Source organism: Trichosurus vulpecula, chromosome 7, assembly GCF_011100635.1.
Source record: "Trichosurus vulpecula isolate mTriVul1 chromosome 7, mTriVul1.pri, whole genome shotgun sequence".
In the NCBI taxonomy this organism is placed as follows: Eukaryota; Metazoa; Chordata; class Mammalia; order Diprotodontia; family Phalangeridae; genus Trichosurus; species Trichosurus vulpecula.
The window spans coordinates 128,211,479-128,231,387 of record NC_050579.1 but is presented as its reverse complement, the minus strand read 5'-3'; the positions used below and the strand labels follow the sequence as shown (position 1 = coordinate 128,231,387).

The following is a 19,909-nucleotide window of genomic DNA, read 5'->3' as shown; positions in this document are numbered from 1 at the left end:
AAGGATTGTGGTACTTTGAGCATTAACTCAGAATTAACGACATGAAGAAGTAATAAAAGGTGACCCTTGAACTGAGAAATGCTTTAGTATCTCACTGAATTTTGCAGCAGAGCTTGTCAGAGGTACAAGAATGAGAGGATTAGGAGGAAATGTTACCAAGCAAATAAGTACTGATTGTCTTGGTGCTGATCCTTAGTAGACTTTTTATTTAGTGGTTTTGAGATTGGGGGAAGCAGTTCTACTGAGCTAAATGGTGATATACTGAGTATAACAGAGGATGGGGGCTTCACTATTTATAGGAAAGGGGGAAGGGATTAAGCACTTAAATAGTGTCTAATATGCCAGGCAATGTGTTAAGTGCTTTACAAATATTATCTCAGTGAAATGAATCATAATTCACAAAGGATATTTGACTTTGTACAAACATTCATTTATCTTTTTTTCAGGAATATTGGAAATGTCAATGGCAACTTTTCTGTGATAAAAAAAAGATACTTGTAAGCTGAAAGAGAAAGATGAGTAACAGCAAAGAGTCTCAGCCTGAAGTTGTACAGCTCTGCTTTGAGAACATCAATGGGTCCTGCATTCAGACTCCCTACTCCCCAGGACCCCGAGTCATCCTCTACCTAGACTTCAGCTCTGGGGTTCTGCTGGCTGTCTTGGGAAACCTCCTCGTCATGATTTCAATCCTTCACTTCAAGCAGCTGCACTCTCCTGCCAATTTTCTCATTGCCTCCTTGGCTTGTGCTGACTTTTTGGTGGGAGCCACTGTGATGCCCTTCAGCATGGTGAGGTCGGTGGAGAGTTGCTGGTACTTTGGGGAGAGTTTTTGTAAATTGCACTCTTCTTTTGATATGTCATTTTGTTATTCTTCCATTTTTCACTTGTGTTTCATCTCCATTGATAGATACATTGCTGTCACTGACCCTCTGGGCTATCCAACCAAATTCACTCTGCCAGTTTCCGGAATTTGCATTACATTCTCCTGGCTCCTTACCATTACATTTAGTTTTTCACTTCTTTACACAGGTGTCAATGACGATGGGCTGGAGGAATTAGTAAGTGCACTCACCTGTGTGGGAGGTTGTCAGATTGCTATGAATCAAACGTGGGTACTAGTAGACTTTTTCTTGTTCTTCATTCCAACTCTGGTTATGGTCACTCTTTATTGTAAGATTTTTCTAGTAGCTAAACAACAGGCTAGAAAGATTGAAAGTATGAACAGCAAAACTGAGTCCTCCTCAGAAAGTTACAAAGCCAGAGTGTCCAAGAGGGAGAGAAAAGCAGCAAAAACACTGGGCATTGCAGGGATTGCATTTCTGATTTCATGGTTCCCATATTTTATTGAATCAATAATTGATGCTTTCCTAGGGTTCATCATCCCAACCTATATTTTTGAAATTTTAGTTTGGTTTACCTATTATAACTCAGCCGTGAACCCTTTGATTTATGCTTTCTTTTACCCTTGGTTTCGAAGAGCAATTAAAATGATTGTCACTGGGAAAGTCTTCAGAGGTCACTCTTCAACAACATATTTGTTTTCTGAACAAATTAAAGTTTTAGATAAGGAACAAAGTTAAAAAGGGAAGAGGTGAATTATTATGGGATGAAAATGCTCTCTTCGTTCAGTCCAAAATCCTAGTTTCAGAGTTGATATTTAATAAAATTTATTTACAATGCCAAATTGCATGTCAATTGTATTTACCAGCTGTTTTCAAAGTTGCACTCCTGTTCCTGTCTTTTCTCATTTGACATTGTTTTTGTTCATTATTCCTGTCTTGGATTAAGGAGTAAAAAGGATTTTTTTTCTTTTCTAAAGAATGTCTTATCTGATCCCCTCCCTCTTGTAGCCTTTCATTTGCAGTAGAAAAAGTACCTATTTTGCCTATTCTGGTTTCTTTCAAAAACATTTCTGATATCTTTTCTTCCTTTTAAAAAGTTTTAAAAGATGTTTTCACATATAATAAATCTGAGTGATTTTCTATTGTGTAGTTAACAATTACATTTATTTAAATCAATAGCCCAGAAAAGTTTTCAGCTCTATTCTGGATTACAGAAATTTGTTGTTTTTTTTTTCTTTCTTTCCCTTTTATTTCTCTATTTTTTTTAAAAGTAAGTGAAGTGAGGGATCAATCCCACCTAGAGCTAATAATGAAACTGAGCCTCCCTGTAGAAGGCGTTCATACAATAATGATTTTCTGTTCCCAAAGTCCTTGGTTTCCTTTACATTCTAGACTGGGGGAGGGGGAACCTCCCCTGGCCCTGTAGGTCTTCAACTTCCATCCTTTGATTGAATCCAAATTCCAATTTCAATTCAATTCAAACTCTGAATTCTGTATAAAGTTTGGATTCAATCAAAAGGCTGCACTTGAGGACCTAGAGGGCCTTGAGGCCATAGGTTTCCCACCCCTGTTATAGACAATGAGAAAACTTAGCCCTCTACAGGTGTTTTTTTGGAGTGTAAGTGCATTTTATCATTATTTCTTAAACCATTACTTCATTAATAATAATAATCACAAACATTTATGTAGTACACATACCAGACACTGTGCTAAGTTCTTTACAAATATTTTCTCATTGGTTTTTTCACAATAACCCTAGGAAGTAGGTGCTATTATTATCCCCATTTTACAGATGGGGAAACTGAGGCAGATAGAAGTTAAAGTGACTTGCTCAGAATTACAACTGTCTGAGGCTGGATTCAGGTCTTCCTGACTTAAGGTCCATGACTGTACCCACTACACCAAAGAGCTGCTTCATTAGCTTATACTTCAGTAGCATAACATTACCAAACCAGCAGTTATAGCAGAATCTAATTTACTTTTACAATAACTATTTGCTCATTCCATTAATATGAGGCTACTTTAATCATCTAAAAATTCATAAAATTAATATGAGACAACATTGATTTTAGGTTGTTGTTCAGTTGGGTCCAACTCATCTTGGTCCATTTGGGGTTTTCTTGGCAAAGATATTGGAGTGGTTTGCCATTTCTTCCTCCAGCTCATTTTACAGATGAGGAACTAAGGCAAATAGAGTTAAGTGACTTGACCAAGATCACCCACTTAGTTAAGCATCTGAGACCAGATTTGAACTCATGAAAATGAGTCTTCCTATATCCAAGCCCAGCATTTTATCCACTGTGCCATCTAGCTGCCCCAACTTCAGATTGCAATTACAAAATACATTCATATATATGAATATAGATATATGAACATGTATGTGTATATACGTATATGTATATACATACATAACAGTATTGCCCACCACGTACTATCAAATATGTTGCAACTACGTATGTTATACTTTTTGTTACTACTTTCTGTATACTCATCAATTCCATGGAATGTAGTTTCCTTTCTCTTTAAGTAAAAAGTACAGGAAATTTTAAAAGAGATTTTGAATGTATTTATTTTTTGAGTCTTTGTGAACTAAATTAGAGATGTATATGAAAAAATGTTGAAATGTTTTAACATTTTTTTGTGTATTTCATTGCACATTAGACCTTTAGAAAACATGATTCTCTTTGTGTTGTGATTTGTGAAGTGAATATTAAAACGTCAGACAAACTGTGTCTTCCTTACAGCTTAATATTTTGCCTCACATCAGTCTTGGATCTTTCTGGAGGGAACCAAATACTATAGCCTGTAGGCTAGGGCTTCCGCTGGAGCATAGATTCTTTATACAGGGCCTTGCCTATGGTTTAGAGGAAACTGGAAGGTTTATCACCCTTTGGTGTCCAACATTTGAAGCACAGTTTAGTAAGTGGCCAGATGATGCCTTCAGTCTTTATTGTATTTTCTTGGTTACATAAAAGGGTTAAGGACTGGTTGTATACCCCATTTGGAATATGTAGTGGCTATAGAAGGATTTTTTACCTTAGATTTTTCACAACACCTTTCTAACTGGCATTTGCTTTAAAAGAGATAATCTAGTTCAGCGATATTATGGTGGGAAAAGGGCCCATATGTAAGGAGGGTCATTCCCTATGGTCTCCAGTTTCCATTGAAAAACCTGAGACATTCAACATTTTTATTAGAGAGAAATTTCAATATACCTACACAGATTGTTCTCTCCTTTAGGCTGGTCTAGGGAAAATGAAATAAAAGAAAGGCATTAAAATGGAAGGTGGAGGAACATAGATTTAATGCTGGATGGAACCTTAAAGGCCATCAAATCTAAGGCTCTGATTTTGCAATGAGGAAACTGAGGATTAGAGAGGTTAAGTGACTTGTCCAGAGTCACACAGCTGACAAATGTCTAAGGCAGGATTTGAAGTCAAGTCTTCTCAATTCCACATCCAGAGTCCTATAGGCTTTGCCACTTAGCTGTCTAATGGCTCCAGTGTCTGGAGGGTAGGCTCAGATTGCAAAGGCTTTACTCTCAAATTGATGTTTTTAAAGCCATTCCATCCAAGTTGATTCCTTAGAACAGTGGTGCTGACAAGTCCCCTGTGTCTTTACTGGAGACAAAGAGTTTAGTTTATACGTCTTCTTGATGAAAGAAAATCCAAAGTGATTATTTCCTGGCCCATAAAATCATTGTGTTGCTCCCTCATCCTTCCCCCATCTTAGCTTTCTTGGGCCAGAAGTAACATAGGGAACCAGAATTTTTAAAAATTCCTTTATTGAAGCCACATAGCTCTGACTGGTAGCCAGGTATTTGAGAATTCCAGCATTCCCTTTTAATATAGGATTTCATATTCTGAAACATCTCTCACCTCCCATGACATTGATGTTCTCAAAATTCACTCCATTTTCCTCTCCCCTAAATGTCATATTTCACTCCAGATGTGTAGAAGTCCAAACTTACTACCCAAACGACTTCAGATTTAATATACATGGGTCTCAGGTTTTTTTTTCATATTAAATAAGAAAATTGCACAAGATGAACTCTAAAACTAAATCTTGTTTAGACAGGTTGGACATTCCTGATGCTTCTGTTGAGGTGTATCCTTCTTATTGGTGTCCAGTGAATAGAGCTGAGTTTCTATTTCAAGATCAGATCCATTTTCTCTTTAATCCTTGAGATAAAGGTTTATAAAAAAAAAAACAATGCAGCAATACAATTTTAAACAGGGAAATCTAGATGGTTCAGTAGTTGGAATGCAGGCCTGGAGTCAGGAAGACCCATCTTTCAGAGTTCAGATCTGGCTTTCTGACACTAGCTGTGTGACCCTGGGCAAGTCACTTAACCCTGTTTGCCTTAGTTTCCTCATCTGTAAAATGAGCTGGAGGAAAAAATGGCAAACTACTCCAACAAGCATATACTAAGCTATGACTTAAGTCACAGATTCTGGGGATATAAAGACAGAAATTAAACAGTCTTTGCCTCTAAAGAGCTTACATCCCATTAGGGGGAGTAACTGGGACACTAATAAGTAAATACAAAATGCACGTAAAGTACGGATTCCTTGCTGTTCATGAGTTATGCTATTTCCCCAAGTATGTTGGAGAATCCATCCTTACCCCATGTATCTTCAGTGCTAGAGACTCATACAAATCCTGAGCTCAGAGCTACAGTACAACTTGTAAGAAACATTGCAAGCTATGCCAAACCATAGGGCCAGAGGCCACTACAACCCCAGGCAACAAGTTCCTGAGCAGGAACATCAGTAACTGCCATTGTTAGAGTGTCACACTACTGATTATAGGAATGACTGACGTTCGTTAATCTGGATCAAAGAAAACGTTGTCCTGTTCTATCAAATAGAACAACTGGTGGATCTAGTTAGTTCTTAAGTTATTAATTAAAATATATGAAACATAGATCAATAACAAGCATTCATTAAACTTCTATGATGTGCCAGGGTCTGTGCACACAGAAAATACAAGAAACATTATTACAATGTAATATAAAACAGAAGCACAATCTGCTGTCTTTTCATTGAATGAAAAAAAATCATTCCTAGCTATTTACTGGCAAATAATAAAATCAGTGAAGTTCATGGAGAGAAATAAGATTGCATAGTGGATGGAGCTCTGGATTTAGAATCAGGAAAATCTGAGTTTGAATCCTGCCGCAGACACTTAATAGCTCTTAACCTCTCTGTGCCTCAATTTCTTCACCTATCAAACGGCAATAATAGCATCACTTAATAGAATTGTTATGAAGATTGTGAGATTTATACATATATATGTATATGTATTATATATATATAATACATATATATTCATATATAAAGTGATTTGCAAATAACAAAACACTATTCAAATGATTATCATTACTATTAAATCTTGTACAAAGAGAATCTGATCTCATAACTATCATTAATTCCATGGTAGCATACACTGTATGAGCTCTAGAGCAATCAAGCAACAATCAGAGACCAAAATAAAGACTCATGGACTTTCTCTACTAGTGTACAACCACCACAGTGATGATGAAGATGAGACCGAGTCCATGGTCCCAATCTCTCCTGAGACTTCAATACACTATCCTAGTGTTCATTCTAAGCATCTCATCCCTTACAGTAACCATGTATTGTCTTGACAACATTTCTTCAAGTAAAGTGCTCTCCAAAGATAAGTTTAGCATGACTTTTCGTTTGAAGATCCTGGATTTCACGAGTGTAATCATGCAATACTGGAAAATATGAATGAGTATTGGTAATAATGCACACTAGAATCATTACATGAATAGGGACAAGAGGGAAATTATATAATCATAGATCAATTAGTGAACAAGCATTTTTTAAAGTACCTATAATGTGCCAAGGCCAGTACGCAGTGCTAGTTACTGGAGATACAAAGGGTAGTCCTTGCTTTCCAGTAGTTTGCATTCTATCTGAGGAGATAATAGGTTACACATATTATACATATTTTGTTATATTAAGGTATTATGTATTATATTCCACATCTTTTATTTTATACATAATATATAGTCATAATTATGATATATAATATATACAAGTGAGTCTGGGGAAGAAGAGGAAAGGTGAAAATAAGAAAAGACTACAACTAGAAATGAAATTTGTGCTTAGTATTAAAGAAAGTATAGGATTCTATGAGATGGAGGTAAGAAAGGAGGATGCTGTAGAAGACCATGGGGTATAGGTAATGCAAGAGTACAGAGATGGGGAATGGATTGTTATGCCTGAGAAAGGGAAAAGAGGCCAGATAGGTTAGACCATAGAGTATGTCAAGGCCATAATGTAGAGTAAGGGTTGAAAAGCACATTGGTTCCAAGTTGTAAAGGGCATAAAAGCCAAACAAAGAAAGCAGTTTTTCAAAGTTCAACAGAAGACTGTCAGTTAAGATGGAGAGATGAAAGGTCATAGAGAAGCCCAGATCTCAAACAGAAAGACTGACAAGTTTGAGAAAAGGGCCCCAAAAGACCTATGGTAAAAAGTGAAAAAAGGAAGCAAAGAAGTTCCACCATCCAGTCTAGAACTGCAAAATAAGAAAGCAAGAAGACAGAGTTTGGGGTAAGTGAGTGATAGGGGAGTAGAAATGAGGGGAGCCAGAATCAGGTTAGGTGACTATGGAAGCAGTGAAGATGGTAGGTCAGGTAACTAGGCCAGAAGCTAGGGGAGAATAGGAGAGGAGGGAGAGCCAGCATGAACTCTGACAAATGGTCCAAGAGCCAGAAAGTACTTTGAACAGGGGAATCACAAGCCAATGCCAACCAAAACAATCAGATACCTGGAGTGAGATTCTAACTGTGGCCTGATAGAGCAGAATCCAGGAATAGAACTTACTTCACAGGTCACTGCAGAGATAGACAAAACAGTCTGGTCTTACACTTGTTAGAGCATTGGGAACCACAAAGAGGGACAAGGTCAACTCAATGTCTAGGAGTCAATGTCAAGAGAACTACGCAGGAGGGCTGGAACCAGCTTGAGCTACAATGTCTTACTGGATCTTATGAGGGCCATAAGCAGGAGCAGAACCAATTCTCAACTGAAGATTGGGCAAAGAGAAGGAGAAATACCATGGGTTCTAAGACTCTCATAGTCATTCAGTGTTATCTGTAAAGATGTGGCTTGCTAGAGAATATCATTTGCAAAAGCCTAAGAAAAGATTGAGGGATCCAATCTGTTCACTTAAAAATGGAAAACAAGAAATGCAGATTCCAAGGACAAAGCCCCTTTCTTGGCCTCAGTGGAGAGAAGAACACAAGGTCTCTCTCCTCACAGCATTGTCTCTCATTGGATACTGGGAGTAATGAAGTCACAAAGATCCTTGTAGCTTAAGAGAATGAAGCAAAAAGAGATAGCTGAGGGTGACTAAGTCTTCTGAAGATGTTCCAATTCTGGCTACCCTCTCTTCCTAACCACATGGTGAACAGACCAGAACTACTTATGCAATGTCAGCATACTCTTGACAGTCTCTCCAAGGCACTACCATTCCATATCATCATGACTCTCCCATAAACAGGTTTCTCAGTTACTCTATATATGGAGACAAGATACCAGAAACAATACACATGTTCATGGCTCCTTTTATAGTTCTGCTTAAGAAGACTAATCAATAAACAAACATTTATTAACTATTTACTTTGTGGCAAGTGCTATGCTACAGGTGATACAAAGAAAAAGATAAAACAATCTCTGACATCAAAGAGCTTACATTTCCATGGGGGAAATAACAATAACATAATATATATAATTTTATATATAATGTAATATATACTAATTATAATATGATACATAATTACGTGTGTGTCAGTGTGCAAAAGGGCGAGAGATTTCACTCCAACTCCCATGAATGTAATCGAAGGTGGCCAAGAAAACTGGATCGAATCGATCAATCAAAGGTAAAAACTAGGTTCGATTGAATCCTTGATCAATTTGGGAGGCCTGAAGTGCTTTGATCAGTGATGGAAGATACATGTCACATAGGAATTTTCTTACAGTTGACTGAAATAATCAGATACACCTCTGGGTCTACGTACAACACAGTACACCACTTTGTAATTTGCTCATTCCAGGATCAAGCAGGTCCAGTCAAGAAGGTCCAATGATGAAAGATTTCTAAGGGGAAATTCTCCTGGAGAGTTGGAAAAGGAGGCGGTAGTGTTTTTTACCTCTCTTCCCTCTCTGCTCCCTAACCCATTTTCCTTGTAAACTTTGGAAGGCTGGAAGACTTAGAGTTTCCTTCAGCACCAGTGGCAGGGTCCACAAGATCTGGTAAGAGTGTCCTTAGAATGGCTGACGACAGCATCTCACCAGGAGCTGAGAAACTTCCTGGGAACAAAATAGGCACACTTAGGAAAGGCAACTTCAGAATGCTACAAGGGCACCAATCCTCATGGCCATAAAAAATTCTCTAAAAGGAACTTCATGAAAACTCCACCAAGGGAGAAAGGGACTTTTAGTAAATAGGAGGTATGAGGTACTTGTGTTCTCTGTGTTTGATCTCAGTGTCTCTAGTGACTTTGTATGTGCAAAGGAAGACTATGCCCTGAGTTTGGGAGGATTGTTTCTATAATAACTGGGCTAATTAGTCCTATTTCATAAATACCTTTTCTAAAAGCAAATTAAGCCTGGCTGATATTCAATGAGAAAAACACTTGTGGGGGCTCTTATGTAATAATAACATAAACCTTACACATGCATCCTTGATCCCACCCCATCCCATCTTCTACAGCAGATTGCTCTTCCATCATACCTACTCTCTGTTGCTCTTATTATCTTCACTATTCCTCTACCTACTGCTTCATTCTCTGCTGCCTTCAAGCACATCCATATCTTCTCCACCCTTAAAAGTCTCTGACCTGATGCTGTTGTCCTACATCTCTCCTCTCCTTCTTTACAGAGAACTTTTTGAGAAAGGTGTCTGTACTCTACCTCTAATTCCTATCTTCTTACTCTCTTCTAATTCCTCTGCAATCTAGATTCTGATATTATTCAACTAAAATTGGTCTTTTCATTCACCAATGGTCAATTTTTCACCAAATCGCCTTGTCAAATATAATGGATCTTTCTCATTCCTTGTCCCTACCGATGTTTCTGTAGCCTTTGACCTTATCAGTCACCATCTTCTCAATACTATCTCCTCTCTAGTTGTCATGATAGCCACCTCCCCTTCCTGGCTTTCCTCCTACCTGTCCAACTTCTCTTTATTGGTTCAACATCCATATCATGCCTACCATCTGTGGGTGTATCCCTAAAGGCCATCTTTTGAAGCCTCTAAACCAAGAGTTCCTAACTTTGGGGGATTTCGTGGACTCCTTTGGCAGACTGGTGACGTCTAGAGATCCCTCTTCAGAATTTCACTTTTAAAGATATAAAATAAAATTCACAGGATTAAAGAAGGAAGGAGAAAGCGAGACAGCAAGAGAAAGAGAGAGAAAGAAGGAAAGGAGGCAAGGAAGGAAAGAAAGAAGAAAAGAAAGAGAAAGAAAAAGAAAGAAACAAAACTGTTATTGTGTTTACTCTATGCCAGATACTGTGCTAAGCACCTTATGAATATTAGCTCATTTGATCCTCTCAGCAAAAACATTGAGAGATAGATGTTGTTATTAGATCCATTTTACTGTTGAGTAAACTGATTCTGACAGTGGTTAAGTGACTTGCCGTGAGTCACACAACTAGTAAGTATCTAATGCTGGATATGAATACTAATCTTTACTCCAAGCACAGTGCTATATCCACTGCTCTACCTAGCTGCCTGTAGATAGAAACCAATTGTATGAAAATATTTAATAAAATACGTTTGTCTAAATAGTTAGTAGAACTCAGTCCTCTAGGGGAAGCCTTTCAATTATCTCACATAATGATTTTTTTTCCAACTCCCCTGGGTTCAATTATCAACTCTAGGCAGTTTCTATTCCTATTCTGTAGTCTCTATTCCTAGATCTCTATACCCAGCCCTAATCTCCATTCTAATCATTAGTTCTACATCTAATAGCCTTTTGTACATCTGAAATCTTGTATCCTGTAGGCATCCTAAGGTCACTGTATCCAAAACCCCCCCAAAAGAGTTTGTTATCTACCTGCCTAATGTCTCCCTACTTCCAAATATTCCTGTTACTATGGAAGGCACCATCATATTCTCAATCACCATGGCTCCCAACCTCAGGGTCATGCTGTTTTTTTTCACTCAATGCTCATAACCAGTCTTGCCAAGCATTATCCTTTCTGCCTTCACAACCTCTCATATACATCACTTTCTTAACAGTCACACAGATACCACTTTGGTGGAGTTCTCATCACTTCACTCTCAGATTACTATTATTGTTTGACTGGTTTCCCTATATCAAGTCTCTCTCTACTCTAATTTATTCTCCACTAAAGTGCCAAAGTGATTTCCAAAATCACTGATTTGATCATGGCATGCATCTATTTAATAAATACCAATGGTTCCTTATTACCTCCAGGATCAAATACACAATGCTCTGTTTGGTATTTTAAACCTTTCATAATCTGGCATCTTCATACCATTTTTGTTCTTCAGGTACTTTACCTCATGTACTCACCTCTATGATTCAGTGATTCTGGTTTTTATACTATTCCTTATCCATGACACTCCATCTCTTGACTGGACATTTTTACTTCTGGCTATTCTCCATGCCTAGAATGCTCTCCTTCCTAACTTTAGACTCTCTGGTTCCTTCAAGACTCATCTTAAATCCCTCCTTCCACAGGAGCCTTTGGTGCCTCCTATGTCCCACCCTGCTAGTGATTTCTATCTGAGATTACCATCTATTTGTACAATGTGCAGGGTGTTCCAAATATTTTACTATAGTTTTGAGCAATTAAACTTTAAACTGCACTAAGGATTTTGTCTTAATTTTTATTTCATGTGTGTGTAGCTATTTATACGTTGTCTCCTCTATTAGAAAATGAGCTACTGGAGGCTAGGAGATCATTGGTTTACTATTTTGTTTTTGTTTTTGTATCCCTAATGTTTACCACAATATCTACACATAATAAGCTCTTAGTACCTTCTGGTTGACTGAGTGTCCTAATGGAAGAGAACTCACTATATGCCATGATTGAGAATTCTACTTTGGTGGGTCTATTTATCCTCAATGATTAGCACTGTGCCTGAAACTTAGTAAGAGCTTGATAAGTATTTATTGAATAATACATTTTTTCCACTGCTCTCTCTTGAGTGTCCAAAATTAGAAGAGATTGAAGTATAAAGAAATTATAATAGCTGGCCTTTATATAGTACTTTCAGATTGGAAAGCACTTTACAAGTTTTCTCATTTGATTCTCACAATGTTGTGAGGAAAAAAAAAGTATTCACCACATGTTAATTATCCAGCAAGATAATATAATATCTGCATTATCCATTAGGTGGCACTCTCCTGGAGTGATCAGCCCAGCCTTATTAATCGTGTTTTGTGGTGTTATTTGTTGTTACTCTTTGTGCTTCCTTCTTGAAGAAGACTGATGACATCAGGAGGGTGATGTCTTGATTTGCAGGTGAATTGGATTTAAGTGAGGCAGGGCTGTGCAAAGTCAACAGCCTCACTCTCTCCTCTAGAGTCATCTGAGGCCAGTGGCAAGACAGGTCAGGACAACTGGCAATGGCCCTAAATAGAATGACAGACCTTGGCCTTTTTAAGCTAAGGCCTTTCCCAGGTCTCAGTTTGCCTGAGGCAATGTCCATTCAATGAGTAAGGCTAGGTAAGAAATGAGGCCAAAAGACAACCTAGTTTGACCTCCGGTGTAGTCATGAGAAAGCTCTTTCCTAAGAGGCTGCAGTATTCTCTCTAGCCATCAGTAGGTACCCAGCTTGCAGCCCATAACTCTTTCTCCTCTGCCAAGATCAAATGACAATCTTCTTAAGCAGCTTTGATTAATCTCTTGTTACCCACCTATAAGATTATTTGAGGTGATCAAATGCACTATGCTCAACATATTAAAATTTGTAATCTGCTCTCTAACTAGCTCAGTTTTCCCACCCTGTCTGGGTTCTTCATCATCAAATCACTTATAATTTTATTTGCCTATTCAGAATTTAGCGTGCCATGACTATATATGTACATTATGGGACTTAAAGCGAAAAGGCTGTAACAATCACTACCATACGAATATATTTGCTAACAACTATCTCACTGAATTCATATCATTTTCCTCCCTTATCTGCAGGTAGAGTTGTAGGGAAATACAACCACATTTATTCCTACCCCTTGTGGGAAAGGAATGGCAGAAGGGTATATACTTCATGACTCAGACAAAGCAAAATGGGAAAATAGAAGAAGAAAGTAAGACTCCCCGGGGAGTCATGCTAGCCACCCCCTGTTGCTTCTGAGTTGTGCTGATCACAGCTCTCATACTTGCTGCTGGGGGGAAGAGTGTACAGCCACAGACCTGAAGTCAGGAAGACCTGAATTCATACCCAGTCTCAGGCACATACTAGCTGTGTGACCCTCAGCAAGTCACTTAATTTCCTTTTGCCTCTGTTTCTTCATTTCTGAAAAGAGGATAATAATAGCACCCACTTCCCAGGGTAATGAATGAATTAATAATGAATTAGTATGAATTAATAAATTAGTGAATTAGTAATTCATTAGTGAATAATTAGTGAATAAATTAATGAATTAGTAAGGCATTTTGCAAATCCTAAAGGGCTATATAAATATGAGTTTATTATTAACATATTGTTATTATTATAATCAGTGTTGGTCCATTTCTTCTATTATCTGAATTACACTTGTTTATGCTGATACAACATGCATCAGTTAGTCAAATCAACTAGCATTTATTAAGGGCCTAGTATATCTTGGAACAGGTAAGTGGTGCAATTGAGAGAGTGCTGGGCCTAGACTCAGTAAGACCTGAGCTCAAATCCAGCTTCAGAGACTTACTAACTGTATGACTCTGGGCAAGTCACTAAACTCTTTGCCTCAGTTCTTCATCTGTAAAATGGGGACACGCTGGAGAAGGAAATGGAAAACGACTCCAGTATTGTCAGACCCAACCAAATGATTGAACAACACTGTGGTAAGCCCTGAGGATACAAAGAAAGGCAAAAATAGCTCAAGGAGCTTACAGTTTAGTGAGTAAGACATGTAAATCATTATGTACAAACAAAATATAGGCAGAGTAGATTTGGGGTAGGCTCAGAGGGAAGTCACTAAGATTAAAAGGGACAACAAAAGTTTCTTGCAGAAAGTGGGCAGGGTGGGGGGGGGGGAGTGTCAGGAGTCTTATCTGACACTTGAAAGAAGCCAGGGAAGCTAGGAATCAGAAATGAAGAGGAAAAGCATTACAGTCTTGGGGAAGAGTTGGTGAAAACACTCAAAGCTGGGAGATAGTGTCCTGTAGGAGGAACAGCAAGAAAGCCAGTGCCACTGAATCTCAGATGACATCGAGGGCAGTATGTTATAAGGAGACTGGCAAGTTTGAGAGGAGCCAAGTTCTTTAGAACCAAACAGAGGATGTCATGTTTTAGCCAGAAGTAACGGGGAGCCACAGAAGTTCATGGAATAGGGGATGCTATGAACAGATGTATGCTTTAGGAAGATCTATTTGACAGCTGAGGGGAGAATAGATTAGAGTGGAATGTGTTGGTCTGTAGTACTACCATCTCAGAGGAAAATCACATCAAAAAGTCAGAGGAAGAGAACTGAAGCCAAAGAAAAAGAAAAAAAAATGAGTGGAAAAGGGAAGAAAGTATCATGCAGCATGGATATTTCTAAAATCTATCAAAGATGAGAGGGTTAGAGCATAGGGTTTAGAGGGCATCTAGTCCAAGACTCATATTTGATAGATGAGAAAACTGAGGTGGAATGGTTGTGACTTGCCCAAGTGGCCATGTGTTTCAACGATTTGACCAGCAGCTACTGTGGGAGTGAAAGACCACACAAGCCCAACAACAAGGATGCTGCCAGCACGGGTTCCTTTGATCTACTTTACTAAGGAAAGCAACGTTGAGGGGTTAACAATCTTATTTCAAGCCAACATACAAATATCATTCACTTAGTTCTGGGGAAAAAGCCAGCATCCTGAACTTCAGAGCAAATAACAAACAAATTACACATACATTATAAACAGACCAAATACAATTCATAGTTACCAAGAAGGCATCTGGGTTTGCAAGCTGGAGGGCTCTTAACCACAGCTGCCCAGAGTCTCCACATCAACACTCCTCCAAGAGTGAGAGGCACTCCATCCCCCCCACTTCCTCCACTCCCCCTATGGCCCCCTACCCCACCCCATGCAAATAGCTCTGTTCTCTCTTTTTATACACTCTTTAGCGGTCATCAACTGTCATCTGAGCAACTAGAACTTAGGCTCCTACTACTTGGCTCTGGTCTTAGCAACTCCCCTTAGGACCCTGAGGGCTTCAAGTCCACATAGGCTTATGGCCTAGTAGATGCCCCAGGTTTGGGCCTGGGGCTTTGCACCTAGTAAAGAAGTCTCCACTTAATTGATATTACACCATGCTGGGATCTGAACCCATGAGTCTTCCTCCAGTACTTTTGTTTTTATTCCTCCATCCTGCTCCACAGTCCTTTCTTTGACCTAAGAACAAAAGAGTCAGGGCTTTCATTTTCAGTGGTTTGCTTCATAAATCTATTTCCCTCTGTGAAAAATTTTGGGAGACCAAAGATTTACATAGAATTAAAAAAAATTGTTCAGAGAACTAGAAAAAAAGCATCTTGATGGATCAATGGATAGAATGCAGGAATTAAGAAGCAGGAAGACTTGAGATTGATTGCTACCTCATTCACTTTCAAGTTGTGTCCCAAGTAACTTCCCAGCCTCAGTTTCCCTATCTGTAAAATGGAGATAATAGCATCTATTTCACAGTATTGTTGTGAGGATTGGGATAACATACATAAAGTTCTTAGCAAATCTTAAAGTGATATGTAAATGCTCACTATTATTGTTTAAATGTACATCCATACGTACATATACATACTTATAGATGTCATTCCCCATCAGATAATGAAACCTATAAAATGAAAAACATGTGAATAGATGTGCATATGTTACAAAATTGTATGGATAGAAGATTTCCCATAGATTAAACAGCGGTTTTTCTGATAATGGCTGAAAAAAAAGTTTCTTTCCTCATTTCACACCTCACACTATAGGGATTAAATCTTGGAGGTTTTGAGGGGATGAGGTTTCTTTGTCTGACTTCCTAAATGCTTCCAGGGTGCTTTGGGCATTAACTTTTTAAGTGATACCAGGGGAGAAAGCACTGGAATAAAAGCTGACCTTAGAGTTGGGTAATCACATCACATCTCACTCTTCTTGACAAAGAAAGTCCTCAGAGGTAAAGAATGAGAGGGTCAAAGAGAAATTTTCTTAGATAAGCAGCTAAGGCACTTAGACATGTTTATAGAAATTTTAGTAGATTTCCTAAGGCAATTCAATATTAGCTGGAAAAGTGATTCTGAGTTACATGGGCATCTTCTGAGAGGAAAATTTTGTTACTCTTTATATTAGACACAAACCTCTAATTTTAGTCCCAATAAATAGTATGAGAAGATTTGTAATTTATAGCATAAGTGGAAAAGATCCGTAATTTATCAAAAAAATGGTAACTGGTAGATTTCTTAAGACATTAATTTAATGCATCTTTGATTTTAAGGAGAGAATTAGATATTTCAATAACGCCCAAAATACACAAGCTAATGAAAATTGGGCAAGGTTCAGAGAGAAGGATCATGAGCAGTGACAACGGGTCCCAGCCTGCAGCAGTGCAGCTCTGCTATGAGAACATCAATGGGTCCTGCATTCAGACTCCCTACTCCCCAGGACCCCGAGTCATCCTCTACCTGGCCTTTGGCTCTGGGGCTCTGCTGGCTGTCTTGGGAAATCTCTTCGTCATGATTTCAATCCTTCACTTCAAGCAGCTGCACTCTCCAGCCAATTTTCTGATTGCCTCCTTAGCTTGTGCTGACTTTTTGGTGGGAGCCACCGTGATGCCCTTCAGCATGGTGAGGTCGGTGGAGAGTTGCTGGTACTTTGGGGAGAGTTATTGTAAAGTTCACTGTTATTTTGATGGATCATTTTGTTACTCTTCCATTTTTCACTTGTGCTTCATCTCCATTGATAGATACATTGCTGTCACTGACCCTCTGGTCTATCCAACCAAGTTCACTCTGAATGTTTCCTTGCTGTGCATCATGTTCTCATGGCTTCTTGCTATAGCTTATTTCTTTTCACTTATTGGTACTGGTGTCAATGATGATGGGCTGGAGGAATTAGTAAGTGCTCTCACCTGTGTGGGAGGCTGTCAGACTGCTATGAATCAAACCTGGTCACTAGTAGGTTTTCTGTTGTTCTTCATCCCCACTCTGATTATGGTCATTCTTTACTGTAAGATTTTTCTGGTTGCTAAACAACAGGCTAGAAAGATTGAAAACACAAGTAGCAAAGGGGAATCTTCATCCTCAGAGAGTTACAAAGCCAGAGTGTCCAAGAGGGAGAGAAAAGCAGCCAAAACCTTGGGCATTGCAGTGATTGCATTTGTGATTTCATGGTTCCCTTATTTTATTGAGACAATAATTGATGCTTTTCTAGGGTTCATCACCCCAACCTATATTTATGAAATTTTAGTTTGGTTTGCCTATTTTAACTCAGCCATGAACCCTCTGATTTATGCTTTCTTTTACCCTTGGTTTCGAAGAGCAATTAAATTGATAGTTACTGGGAAAGTCTTCAGAGGTCACACTTCAACAATAGATTTGTTTTCTGAGCACGTAAAGGCTTCAGATGGAAGAAGTTAAAATTCATTTGAAGGAATTTATTATCAAGGTACAGGACTTTTTAATATATAAAACTTTGATGCTCTTTATATTTGACAAAATCCTCCAATTTTAGCCCCATTAAATAGCATTTGGTAAAATTCTTTTGCCAAGTAAGATTACAAGGTTTCAAAGTTTCTCACCATTGCCTACCTTAACTCATCTTGCACCTGTTTCTGTCTTTTAGTCCTGGGTTCCCTGGGACCTTTTTTTTCCTCTTATTTCATAGCATTTTTCTTTCTATTCCCTTTCTTGGTTTAGCATTTCAAATAAGGTAGAAAAGTCATGTATCTGAATTTTTTTCAAAAACCCTTCCCATGTTTCTTTGGTTTAAAAAATATATCTGTGATGTACCTGCATTTTTCTTTCTCTCAGCCTCTGTCTCTCCCTTTTTCCCAGTCTTTGTCTCTATGTCTCTCTGTCTCTCTCTCTGTGTCTCTTTGTCTCTCTCTCACTCACTCCCCCTCTCATTATCTCCAGCCCATTCAATATCAGCTCCATTCTGAATTGAAGAACTTTGTTTTTTTCCCTACTGTTTTAAAGATTGAAGTAAAGTGTAGCTCGCATCGCCAACAAATAATAAAAACTTACTGCTGCCTTTGCACAGGTTGTTCCCTGGGCCTTTAATCCTCTCTTTCCTCATCTTTACTTCCCAGCACCACTAAATCATTTTAAGGCTCACTTCAAGTGATACCTCATTCAAGAGTCCTCTCCCAATTCCCCCATTGTTCGCTACCTTCCCCATTACTTTATATTCATTTTGCATATATCCTGTGTTTATTTATGTATGAGCATGCTATGTCTCCCAGGAGAAGATATGCTCTTTGAGATCAAGAACAGTCTAACTTTTGCATTTGCATCTGCAGTAGCTAGCACATAGTAGGTACTCAATAAAATGTTTGTTGATTCATTGTCTAAACAGGTAAAGAAATCAGTCTCACAGATAATGGCTTTACTACCATAGATGTCCTTTACTTTTTGTGTCCCTATTTCCTCCCTAACTGCAGAACTACCTGCGACTGCCTTTACCCACCCAAAAGTGTTGTTTGGTTTATAAATTGCTTTTTAGTCATTGCTATTCTTTTTTTTAATTCACTTTTTTTACCAATTTCATGGAAAAACAATTTTTAACATTTGTTTCATTGCTCTTATTTCACTAACACCAATAACAATGACAAATTAGCAATTAAAACAGGCTCTGATTTGCTTTCACATCTATTTGATCATTTCATTAATGTAATAGACAACTTCCACAATCTGACAGGTGCAATAACTCCTATTCCGTTAATTCTATACATCCACAATTGATAAATCATCAAAGGATACAGTCAATTTTCCAGTGAAGAAATCCAAATAATTCATAGTCATATAAAATAAATGCTCTAAATCATCATTGATTAGAAAAATGCAAATTTAAACAATTGTGAGATATCACCAATATCAGATTGGCTCAAATTATTGAAGGAGAAAGCCACAATTATTGGAGGGAAGGTGGAAAAATAAGACACTAATTGACTGTTGGGGGGACTGCAAACTCATCCAACCATTTTGGAGAGCAATCTGGAAATATGGCTGAAGAGTTGTTAAACTCTCAACAATTGACTCAGCAAGAACACTACTAGGTCTGTTCCCCAAGATGATTAAGGAAAAAGGAAAAGAACCTATATGTTCTAAATATTTATAGCAGCTCTCTTTATAGTGGCAAAGAACTGGAAATTGCAGGGATAACTCAATTGGGGAATGAGTGAACAAGTTGTGGTATATGATTGTGATGGAATATGACAGTGCTATAAGAAATAATGGGCTTGATAATCTGAGAAAAACATGGATGGACTTGCATGAAGTTGGGAAAAATGAAATGGACAGAACCAAGAGAATGTTCTGTACAGTAATAGCAATATTGTTTTAAGAACAACTTTGAGTGACTATGTCATTTTACCTATTATAAATACTCAAACTACAAAGGACCTATGAAGGAAGATGCTACCTTCATCCAGAGAAAGAAGTGACAAATAGAAGTATGTATAGAATGATTACACCACACACACACACACACACACACACACACACACACACACACACACACTACAGACATACAAACATCCATACATATTTGTGTATTATGGTAGCCATCTCTAGGGTGGGGAAGGTGATGGAAGAAAAAAAAGGGGAAAAAAAGAAAGTTACATGATAACTTTATTATATATTTAAGAGAAATAGCAAATTACACACAATAAATTTACAGTTT

The 19,909-nt window shown here is 38.1% G+C and overlaps 2 protein-coding genes across 2 annotated transcripts; both read left to right on the top strand.

Moving 5' to 3' along the window:
• Positions 1 to 515: 515 nt before the first annotated feature.
• Positions 516 to 1,580, top strand: LOC118857635 (trace amine-associated receptor 7a-like). The gene has a single exon (XM_036768240.1). It carries the CDS (start codon positions 516 to 518, stop codon positions 1,578 to 1,580), a length of 1,065 nt encoding a protein of 354 aa, XP_036624135.1.
• Positions 1,581 to 16,545: 14,965 nt separating this feature from the next.
• LOC118857634 (trace amine-associated receptor 8b-like) lies at positions 16,546 to 17,643 on the top strand. Its single transcript, XM_036768239.1, has one exon. The coding sequence runs from the start codon at positions 16,546 to 16,548 to the stop codon at positions 17,641 to 17,643; it is 1,098 nt and encodes a 365-aa protein (XP_036624134.1).
• The last annotated feature ends 2,266 nt before the right edge of the window (positions 17,644 to 19,909 follow it).